The 11,707-nt window shown below is 42.0% G+C and overlaps 1 protein-coding gene across 2 annotated transcripts in view; it reads left to right on the top strand.

Annotated features, from left to right (window-relative positions):
• The first annotated feature begins 374 nt into the window (after positions 1-374).
• LOC111953587 (supervillin-like) overlaps positions 375-11,707 on the top strand; it is a 161,361-nt gene continuing 150,028 nt past the window's right edge. Inside the window, exon 1 of one of the 2 annotated variants that reach the window (XM_023972964.2) lies at positions 375-697. In XM_023972964.2, coding sequence (XP_023828732.1) covers positions 634-697 — 64 coding nt within the window. In that variant the 5' untranslated portion in view covers positions 375-633. The remainder of the gene's footprint in view (positions 698-11,707) is intronic. The other variant, XM_070435460.1, reaches the window with a different exon arrangement.

Below are 11,707 nucleotides of genomic sequence, written 5' to 3'. Positions count from 1 at the left end.
ACTAGGCCAAGGGAACACAGCAGCACACTCTTCGTACTTCCTGACTACACCTTTCTCTCTCTCGCTCTCCTTCCTCTCTCCCTATCTTTTCACCTCTATCTCTGAGTTTCTGTAGGAGAGGGATGTCCAGCCTCTCAGGTCCAATCTGTAGTGTAGCGATGGGTCCTAGACTAGCTAATTTCTTGGCTGTAATCAGATTAGCAGGCACTGAGGGGCTAACTAAAGCTGCTGTCTCCCTGCATGCCTGCAACCTGTCTAGTTAGCCAGTTAGCTATTAGCGTTAGTGCTGGAGGAGACTAGAGGGGAGCTGTCAAGAGACTCAGCCTAGCGTCGTAGCCACAGCCTCAAAGCTCCACTCAAACGCTACACTGCCGACGCTACTACGTACTACTACTCCTGCTCATCTCCCTCCCTCTCCTGTCTTTCTGTCCCTCTCTCGTATGCTACCTGACTCCCTCCCTTCTCTCTCTCTCTCTCTGCTCGTCCCGGGGCACTTACTGCCTGCGTTTGTTTCTCTGCATCACCTTGCAGTCAGTTGCCTGCCTGTGGGTTGGACCTCAGCACTTCTCACTTTTTCTCTCCAGCTCTCTTTTTATTTCAATCTGTCCGCTGTACCTACCTGGTCTTGCAAAAATGTATCGGAGCGCAAACCCATGGATCTCAAACTACCTGAGCCATGTCAAGTTCTGCGGCCAAGGTAAGAGAGAGGCTGGGACTGAGGATAGGGCTGAAGATAGGGTTGGGATTGTGGGCTGAGGATAGTGAGGCAACACTGGCTCTTTTAACTGCCCTAGTTTCCAGCTTTCCTTGCGCTGTCTGCAGCTGTAGCCTCCAAGGACGTAGCAGTCGAGATGAGGGACTCACCGATTGCAGGAGGAGGGAGAGCTATTTCTGGGCTCTACTTTGTCTGAGGTTTATTTTGGAGAGTTATGTTAAGGCATATTATGTGTGTGTGTGACAGACACTGTTTGTGTGTGTGTGCTTGTGTAGCCYACGTTTCTCATTCTCATAGCTGTATACCATTCTCACCCTCTCAATAATGCTTCCAGAGTGTTGAACTGAGTGTTGAATGGGGGTTCTGCTTGGTTAACTGGCTGAGAATTCACAACATATGTTCCTGGTGGTATCCCAGGATGGGTTACCAGCCATTCAAACCCAGTAGGAGGGGTTGCATCCCAAATGGCACACTTTTTTTCCTTACCTAGTGCACTACTTTTGACCCGGCCCATAGGACTCTGGTCAAAAGTAATACACTATGTAGGGAATAGCATGCCATTTTGGTCTGGTGGGGGATTTTGTGTTTGGGGTTCAGGTTGTTACAGCACATTGACCACACATAACTGTGCCCAGAGTCTCCAGTACACTCCATGTACTTAGCCATCAGTCATTTGATCAGCCGTTTACTACTGGCACACAACTAACGATTCCACAATGGCTACACATGCAATGCTCTTGCTAATGGAATAAGACTAGGCTTCGTTAGCTGTTCGTTGTCTTGATTGATTGTCTATTATTGGCTTATAGTAGTCCTCTGTTTGTAGGGAGGGGTTTAAGTCTTTAGTTGGCTCAGTCTCACCTGACTTACCCCTCCTTGGTTTTCTGAATAAACTAAACCTCTCCCTCATTTTATCTCTTTACTCTATAAGTCTCATGTCACATCCTCCTTTGACTACCTTGTCTCTTGTAGCAGAACCTGAGGGAGGTCAGGGCAGGTGGGCGCCTGTGTGGGTTTGGGTGTGGGTTTTTATTTTATTAGGAACCCCATGAGCTACTGCACATGCAACAGATACTCTTCCTCGAGTCCACAAATAACGTACAAATACATGACAATGTACAGAACATTAGTAGACGAGCAATATAAGATATTACATTAAATTCTAAATAAATGTTCTACAGTACCAGTCAAAAGTTTGGATACCTACTCATGTCTTTATTTTAACTTTTGTAAATAATTCTCCCCCTCATCAGTCTATATACAATACCCCATAATGACAAAGCAAAACAGGTTTTTAGAAGATGTAGCAAATCTATACAAATAAAAACATAGACCTTATTTACATAAGTAAAAACCTGCTCCAGAGCGCTCAGGACCTCAGACTGGGATGAGGGTTCACATTCCAACAGGACAAGGACCCTATGCACACAGCCAAGACAACGCAGGGGTGACTTCGAGACAAGTCTCTGAATGTCCTTGAGTGGCCCAGCCAGAGTCCGGACTTGAACCCGATCGAACATCTCTGGAGAGACCTGAAAATAGCTGTGCAGCCACGCACCCCATCCAACCTGACATAGCTTGAGAGGATCTGCAGAGAAGAATGGGACAAACTCCCCATATACAGGTGTGCCAAGCTCGTAGTGTCATATCCAAGAAGACTCGAGGCTGTAGTCACTGCCAAAAGGTGCTAAAACAAAGTAGTGATGTAAAGGGTCTGAATGCATATGTAAATGTAATATTTCAGTTTTCTATTTTTAAGAAATGTGCAAAAAATTCTTAACCTGTTTTTGCGTTGACATTATGGGGTATTGTGTGTAGATTGAGGGATTTTTTTTTCTTCCCCAATTCATTTTAGAACAGGGCTGTAACATAAGAAAATGTGGAAAAAGCCAGGGTTCTGAATACTTTATGAATGCCCTGTGTGTGTGTGTGTGTGTGTGTGTACACAACCAGTCAAAAGTTGACATACCTACTTATTCAAGAGTTTTTCTTTATTTTTACTATTTTCTACGCTGAAGAATAATAGCGAAGACTTCAAAACTATGAAATAACACATGGAATCATGTAGTAACCAGAAAGTGTTTAAACAAATAAAAATATATTTAATTTTTGAGATTCTTCAAAGTTTCTATCCTTTGCCTTGGTGACAGCTTTGCACATGCTTGGCATTCTCTCAACCAGCTTCACCTAGAATGCTTTTCCAACGTTCATGAAGGAGTTCCCACATATGCTGGGKACTTGTTGGCTGCTTTTCCTTCGCTCTGCGGTCCAACTCATCCCAAACCATCTCAATTGGGTTGAGGTCGGGTGATTTGTGGAGGCCAGGTCGTCTAATGCAGCACTCCATCAATCTCCTTGGTCAAATAGCCCTTACACAGCCTGGATGTTTGTTTTGGGTCATGGTTGGGTTATGTTTCGCAAGACGCATGACTCTTGACCTTCGCCTCTCCCGAGTCCGTACGGGAGTTGCAGCAATGAGACAACTTTAACTACCAAATTGGATACCACAAAATTGGGGAGGAAAGGGGTAATAAAGAATGCTATGGTAGCCATGCTGGTTAAGTGTGCCTTGAATTGTAAATAAATCACCGACAGTGTCACCAGCAAAGCACCCACACACCATCACACCACCTCCTCCATACTTCACAGTGGGAACCACACTTGCGGAGATCATCCGTTCCCCTACACTGCGTCTCAAAAACATGGCGGTTGGAACCAAAAATCTCACATTTGGATTCATCAGACAAAAGGACAGATTTCCACCAGTCTAATGTCCATTGCTCGTGTTTCTTGGCCCAAACAGGTCTCTTCTTATTTTTGGTATCTTTTTAGAAGTGGTTCCTTTGCAGCAATTCAACCATGAAGTCCTGATTCGCGCAGTCTCGTCTGAACAGTTGATGTTGAGATGTGTCATTTACTTGAACTCTGAAGCATTTATTTGGGCTGCAATCTGAGGTACAGTTAACTCTAATAAACTTGTCCTCTGCAGCAGAGGTAACTCTGGGTCTTCCTTTCCTGTGGAGGTTTTTACGACTGCACTTAAAGAAACTTTCAAAGTTCTTGACATTTTCCGTATTGACTGACATTCATATCTTAAAGTAATGATGGATTCTCGTTTCTCTTTCCTTAATTGGCATGTTCTTGCCATAATATGGACTTTGTCTTTTGCCAAATAGGGCTATCTTCTGTAGACCAACCCTACCTTGTCTCAACACAGCTGATTGGCTGAAATGCATTAAGGAACAAAATTCCACAAATGGTCTTTTAACAAGGCACACCTGTTAATTGAAATGCTTTCCAAGTGACTACCTCATGAAGCTGGTTAAGAGAATGCTAAGAGTGTGCAAAGCTGTCATTGAGGTTCCGTGATGAAACCCATTGTGGCGTGTCTGGTGGGGTATGTGTGCATGTTTGAAGTGCATGCGAGAGACTATACAAGTGGTTAGGCATTTTCAACACACAAACTGTGGTAGGGGGGGGGGTAGTCGGAGTTGTAATGTAAGTGATCCTGCTGTTATTTTAGTGACATTTCCTTTTGGGCGCTCTCTAATCGCGGGCTGTTCTGCTCAGGGTAATCCCATCTCAGCAGGGACATATGCTCTTGAATGGAGTGAGTATTTTCTGCACACACTTACTTAATAAGCCCAATGTGGGATTATTGCCTTCTCCAAGTATTAGCATTAGTGTATAGAGCCTGTAGCAAGAAAGAACTTACTTATAGAACAGTAAACGGGCATTTCGCCGTCAAACACAGTAGGTTTATCATGAAATAAATGACGTCTAATGCGGTTTCAACCAATCGGCATTCAGGATCAGATCTACTGTGCCTTCAGAAAGTATTCAAACCCCTTGACTTATTCCACATTTTATTGCAACCTGAATTCAACATTTATTAAAATGTTTTTACCCATCTACACACACAGTTTCATTCCTCTCCAGCAACTGAGTTAGGAAGGACACCTGTGTCTTTGGGTGGTGTATCAATACAGTCACTACAAAGTATAATTAATAACTTCACCATGCTCAAAGAGATATTAATGTCTCATTTATATATCCAATAGATGCCCTTCTTTGAGAGGCATTGGAAAACCTCCCTGGTCTTTGTGATTGCATCTGTTTTTGAAATGTACTGCTTGACTTATGGACCTTACAATGATTTGTATTCCTGAACTTATTTAGGCTTGCAATAACAAAGTGTTGAATACTTATTGACTCGAGACATTTCACCTTTTCATTTTTTATGACTTTGCAAAAATGTCATAAAACATGTAATTCCACTTTGACATTATAGGGTGTGTGTGTAGACAGACCATTTGACCAAATAATCTCAATTTAATACATTTTATTTTCAGGTTGTACGACAACAAAATGTGGAAAAAGTAAAGGGGTGTGAATAGTTTCTGAAGGCACTGTACCTATTGAAGTTGAGCACATACATTTGATTAAATTTTATTTTTATTTTTAATTTAACCTTATATTTAATTAGTCAAGTCAGTTAAGAACAAATTCTTATTTACAATGACAGCCTACCGGGGAACAGTGGGTTAACTGCCTTGTTCAAGGGCAGAACGACAGATTTGTACCTTGTCAGCTCAGGYATTCGATCCAGCAACSTTTCGGTTACTGGCCTAACGCTCTAACCCCTAGGCTACCTGCCGCCCCATAAAGTGCTATGAGAAGTCTATGCTATGATCTTTTGATATCTCAGCTTAGACCTGGGGGGGAGGGGGCGTATGCCAATGAGACTCCATTGAATCATGAAATCAGTTCGTCCCCATGTTTTACTAGTGCAGGGCAACTTTAATAGCTCTGTCTACGTGCATATAGTGTTCTTTTAACAGTATAGCATCCCTAGTGGCCTGTAGATTACATCTTTAACATCAAAGGGTTTGGGACGTCTGTGATCATCTTAGTGGTTTTATGCCTGTGTGTATGGAATGTGTAGTGTATTGAAGCACCCTCCTATTATTTCGCTAAAGTTTCCTCTGCTCTAAACCTGCATGCTGTCATTGAGGCTGTTTAAAGTAACACAGGCATGTATCTGATGACCTTCTATGCCCCCTGTAGGCTACAACATGTTGACTCATCCAGCACCATATTAACACTAGGATGTCAACAGCTAAATGTGGTTTTACACTGCAGTGATAGTGTGTTATAGCCTGTGTGCGCTGTCTTGCCAATTCCTATGGTCGTTATCATGCCATGATAATGACCATAGGAGTTGGCTTCAGCACAAGCAGATTAGTGACCAGGTTAACTGTGGTCAAATCAAATGTAATTTGTCACATGCGCCGAGCACAACGGGTGTAGACCTTACCATGAAATGCTTACTTACAAGCCCTTAATCAACAATGCAGTTTGAAGAAAATGTTTATTTAGTATTAGTATTTATGCATAGATAATAAACACCGAGTAGCAGCAGTGTTAAAAAACGGGGGGTGGACCTAGACTGTGCACTCCGGCACCGCTTGCCCTGCAGTAGCAGAGAGAACAGTCTATGACTTGGGTGGCTGGAGTCTGTCAATTTCTGTGGCCTTCCTCTCATACCGCCTAGTATAGAGGTCTTGGATGGCAGGAGCTTGGCCCCAGTGATGTACTGGGCCGTATGCATTACCCTCTGTTGCGCCATAGTCGGATGCCGAGCAGTTGCCATACCAGGCGGTGATGCAACTGGTCAGGATGCTCTCGACGGTGCAGCTGTAGACGTTTTTGAGGATCTGGGGACCCATGACAAATCTTTTCAGTCTCCTGAGGGGGAATAGGCATTGTTGTGCCCTCTTCACATCTTGGTGCATTTGGACCATGATATTTTTGTTGTTGATGTGGACACCAAGGAATTTAAAGGGCTCGACCCGCTCCACTACAGCCTGTTTATGTGAATATGGGGGGGGGGGGGTTAGGCCTTCGTTTTCCTGAAGTCCACAATCAGCTTCTGTGTCTTGCTCACGTTGAGGGAGAGGTTGTTGTCTCTGACCACCTCACTATAGGCTTTCTCATCGTTGTCTGTGATCAAGCCTACCACCGTTGTCGTCAGCAAACTTAATGATGGTGTTGGAGTCGTGCTTGGCCACACAGTCATGGGTGAACAGGGAGTACAAGAGGGGACTAAGCAGGCCCCCATGTTGAGGATCAGCGTGGCAGATGTATTGCTGCCTACCCTTGCCGCCCCCAGGTGGTCCAACAGGAAGTCTAGGATCCAGTTGCCGAGGGAGGTGTTTAGTCCCGGGGTTCTTAGCTTAGTGATGAGCTTTGTGGGAACTATGGTGTTGAACGCTGAGCCGTAGTAAACAAACAGTATTCTCACATAGGTGTTCCTTTTGTCCAGGTGGGAAAGGGCAGTGTGGAGTGCAATTGCGATTGCGTCATCAGTGGATCTGGTGTGCAGTAAAGAACCAATAAGTACTGTATATTCTTAAAATGGAGTATACAGTCCCATTAAGTTAAAATGTTTTGCCTACATAATTAACCGTGTTTCCATCCACAGTTTTTATGTGCGTAAAGTCATACCGTATGAAAAATAATAATGACAGCTATAATGGAAACGGGAAGTTTCGTAATATTTTTTTAAATGCCGACAGGTAATTTGTTCGTTCGACATGGTAGGATATTTTTGTGTCTGTAAAATTAATTACGCTAGAAATGGTGGTGGAAATGTCTTTATGTGCAAAAATTTATATAATAACCATTACATCGAAGTAAACTTGAAGTCACGTGACAATATGGTGTGTGTGTGGTCCTTGCAGTTTATTAGGCTACAGATTTAAATAAGTTACGATGAACTTCACAGGGTGGTGAAAGTGCATGGGGATCTTGATGCTCCTTTCCAATAAATATTGTCTGTCTTATTCTGGCGACATGATGATCGTTGCTTGACTGCTGTTTGACAAATAAATATATTCTCGCTGTTTTCAGTAATAATTTCATGTAGACTAGACTACAGTAGGCTATCTGCAAGCAGTTGGCTGGAGCGCATGTGCCAAAACCAGAGCAGGCACATTTGCTATTTAACATCACAGTTTGTGTGACAAAACTATCAGTAGAGTTGAAAATGCAATGGAAACACATTCAACTTTCAATTTTTATTTGATTCATGAAAACTTAAGCAAAAAAATACATTTTGTGTGCACTGTCATCACACACAGATTTTTATATGCAACAAGTCTGTTTGGTGGAAATTGCCCATATTTTGGCTTATGGATACGTGGATTCTAGAATACTTGCATAAAAATCTGACGCTATTTGAATGGAAACCTAGCAACTGATGGAGAAGATTAATAGAAGTGTACATTAATACATTGTTGTTTTCGTTCTCTGATATTAATCTATCCCTGTCACTTTATCGGCTAGTAAAATTACCTGTAGGCTACATAATGAGGGGGATGTTTAAGGCCTGACCTAGTATGTTTTTACCGAAAACTTTCCCTAGTTGAAATAATACTAACATCTCATACCAAAACACATCCTGGCATAGGGACTGTTCTAAATAATCCCCCTCTTTCTGTTCTTTTCTTTGATCTCAAATGATGTTTTCCCAAAGTAGGGGGATTTGAAACATCAATTCAAACATCCTTAATATGGACTAACAGATCTGGAATGGATGGTTTCGGGGGGTTTAAGGGGATTTGGGGGTTTTGATAGGGCTGAACTCAAAGGCGGGGGGGCAAAGTGGAAACATGTTTTGTTTCCCTGAGAGACTCGGTCAGTTAGTCCAGCCCTAGTACCCGGAAAAGGAAAACAAGTATTGAGTAAGTTCAGGTAGTCCTTCCTTGTTTCAATCTGTTTTCTACCGTTTGGTACCCAATGAATAAGACCTACGACACAATGTTGTGGGAACGTTCATATATGTATGTGTATTTTTATTTAACCTTTATTTAACTAGACAAGTCAGTTAAGAACAAATTCTTATTTACAATGAAGGCCTACCGAGGAACAGTGGGTTAACTACCTTGTCCAGCCCTAGTACCTGGAGAAAGAAAACAAGTGTTTTTTTTTTATTGATTAAAATGGCCCTGGAAGAAATGGCAGCAGTTTTATGGGCGCCTAACCAATTGCGCTATTATGTGGGGTTTTTCGCATTAATTGAAACTTAATTGGTACATAATGTTTCTGCCACCATATCTTACGGCAAAAAGAGCTTCTGGATATCAGGACAGCGATCACTCACCTCGGATTAGACAAATATTTTTTCTTCAACCAGCAGGAAGCACAGGATATACTGCGAACACCCGACAATCCCCGTTATTGGCAATAGAAATAGACGCAGGTACAGAGCACACAGAGCGGGGTGCCTCGTAAGGATCCAGAGAAGGCAAGTGGGAAAGCTGCCGTTACCGTCAATATTACTTGCCAACGTACAATCATTGGACAATAAATTAGACGAGGTACGATCTGCGAATATTACCAAGGGACATCAAAAACTGTAACATCTTAAGTTTCACGGAATCGTGCTGAATGATTCATGGATATTCAGCTATCAGGATATACGTGCACGCTAGATAGAACAGCCGAGGGGGGGGCGGGCGGTCTGTGCATATTTGTAAACAGCTGGTGCACAAAATCTAAGGAAGTCTCTAGATTTGCTTGACTAAAGTAGATTATCTTATGATAAACTGTAGACCACACTATTTGCCAATAGTTTTCATCTTATACTTTTCATGGCTGTTTATTTACCACCATAGATGAACGCTGGCACTGACTGCACGCAGTCAGCTGTAAAAGGAAATAAGAAAACAGGAAATGCTCACCCGAGGCGGCTCCTAGTGGCCAGAGACTTTAATGCAGGGCTTAAATCAGTTTTACCTAAATTCTATCAACATGTTATGCGCAACCAGAGGGGAAAAAAAATTCTAGATCACCTGTACTCAACACACAGAGACGCATACAAAGCTCGCCTCTATTTTGTAAATCTGACCACAATTCTATCCTCTGATTCCTGCTTACAAGCTATAGTGACTCGGACTATAAAAAAAGTGGTCAGATGAAGCAGATGCTAAACTACAGGACTGTTTTTCTATACAGACTGGAACATGTTCCGGGATTCTTCCGATGGCATTGAGGAGTACACCACATCAGTTACTGGTTTATCAATAAGTGAATCGAGGTCGTCATCATAATCAGTCGGGTCGACCGATTATGATTTTTCAATGCCGATACCGTTATTGGGAGAAAAAAAAGCCGATACGATTAATCGGCCGATTTATAAAAATTTTAAAAAATAATAATATATTATATATATATATCATACACACACACATTTTTGTAATAATGACAATTGCAACAATACTGAATGAACAATGAACACTTTTATTTGAACTTATATAATGCATAAATACACACACGCACACAGCTCTGAAGTGACAATGATACTGAAGAGTCTGCTTAGGAGACAAATACTCTCAACTGTTTGAATAAAAATAGAGTTTAAGTACCTGTGATGAATGTTGAAAACAAAAACTTTAATTTCTATATGCAGGAAATCCTATTTTAATAATGGCATGGTAAGAATTGACAACCAAAGTGCGAGTCATAATTCCCATGACACCTTTTAGCAAAATCTGAAAAGCGGTTCTTCATTTATTCCATAGAATATTTTTAGATTCACTTAAAATAAGGTCTGTGTTTTGTGTAGGCTTACATCACCGTGCCAATTTTATAACTGTGTAGATATCCATAGGACAAGGTAACTCTGATCAATATCGGCTAAATATAAGCGAAGATAAAAAAAATTGTAGAGTGGAAAATATGTTGACAAACGTTACCTTATCCTAGTGAGATTTAGGCAGGCTCATTGGACTAGTTAACTGTAAGGTTGCAAGATTGGACCCCCCGAGCTGACAATGTTAAACATCTGTCGTTCTGCCCCTGAACGTTCCTAGGCCGTCTTTGAAAATAAAAATGTGCTCTTAACTGACTTGCCTAGTTAAATAAAGATTTAAATAAAGGTGTAAAAAAAAAAATATATATATATATCTCGGCAAATGCGCGCCAAAAAAGATTTCAATTGTTACGAAAACTTTGAAATCGCGCGCCGATTAATTGGTCGACCTCTAGTACATACCCCAACCAGAAGCCATGGATTACAGGCAACATTCGCACTGAGCTAAAGGATAGAGCTGCGCTTTTTAAGGTGCGGCTCTAACCCGGAAGCTTATAGAAATCCTTCTATGTCCTCCGACGAACCATCAAACAGGCAAAGTGCCAATACAGGGCTAGGATTGAATCATACTACACCGGTCCGATGCTCGTCTTATGTGGCAGGGCTTGCTAACTATTACAGACTACAAAGGGAAGCACAGCCGCGAGCTACCCAGTGACACAAGCTACCAAACGAGCCAAATCACTTCCATGCCCGCTTCAAGGCAAGCAACACTGAGGCATGCATGAGGCATCAGCTGTTCGGACAACTGTGTGATCACGCTCTCCATAGCTGACGTGATAAACATTCACAAGGCGGACGGATTACCAGGACGTGTGCTCCAGGCATGTGCTGAACAATTGGCAGGTGTCTTCACTGACATTTTCAACATGTCCCTGATTGAGTCGTAATACCAACAATACCAACATGTTTAAAACAGACTATGGTGTGCCAAAAACATAAGGAAACCTGCCTAAATGACTACAGACCCGTAGCACTCACGTCCGTAGCCATGAAGTGCTTTGAAAGGCTGATAATGGTCACATCAACACCATTATCCAGAAACCTAGAACATCCAATTTACGTACTGCCAAACAGATCCACAGATGATGCAATCTATATTTCACTCCACACTGCACTTTACCTGGACAAAAGGAACACCTACACACTCTATTTTGTGCACGACACAAGTAATTTTTCCAACAATTGTTTCAGTCTGATTATTTCACTTATAATTCACTATCACAATTCCAGTGGGTCAGAAGTTTAAATAGACTAAGTTGACTGTGCCTTTAAACAGCTTGGAAAATTCCAGAAAATTATGTCATGGCTTTAGAGCTTCTGATAGGCTAATTGAA

The sequence above is a fragment of the Salvelinus sp. IW2-2015 genome, linkage group LG27 (assembly GCF_002910315.2).
Source record: "Salvelinus sp. IW2-2015 linkage group LG27, ASM291031v2, whole genome shotgun sequence".
NCBI classification, from domain to species: Eukaryota; Metazoa; Chordata; class Actinopteri; order Salmoniformes; family Salmonidae; genus Salvelinus; species Salvelinus sp. IW2-2015.
The sequence above is the reverse complement of the archived record's forward strand: the minus strand, read 5'-3'. Positions and strand labels throughout refer to the sequence as shown.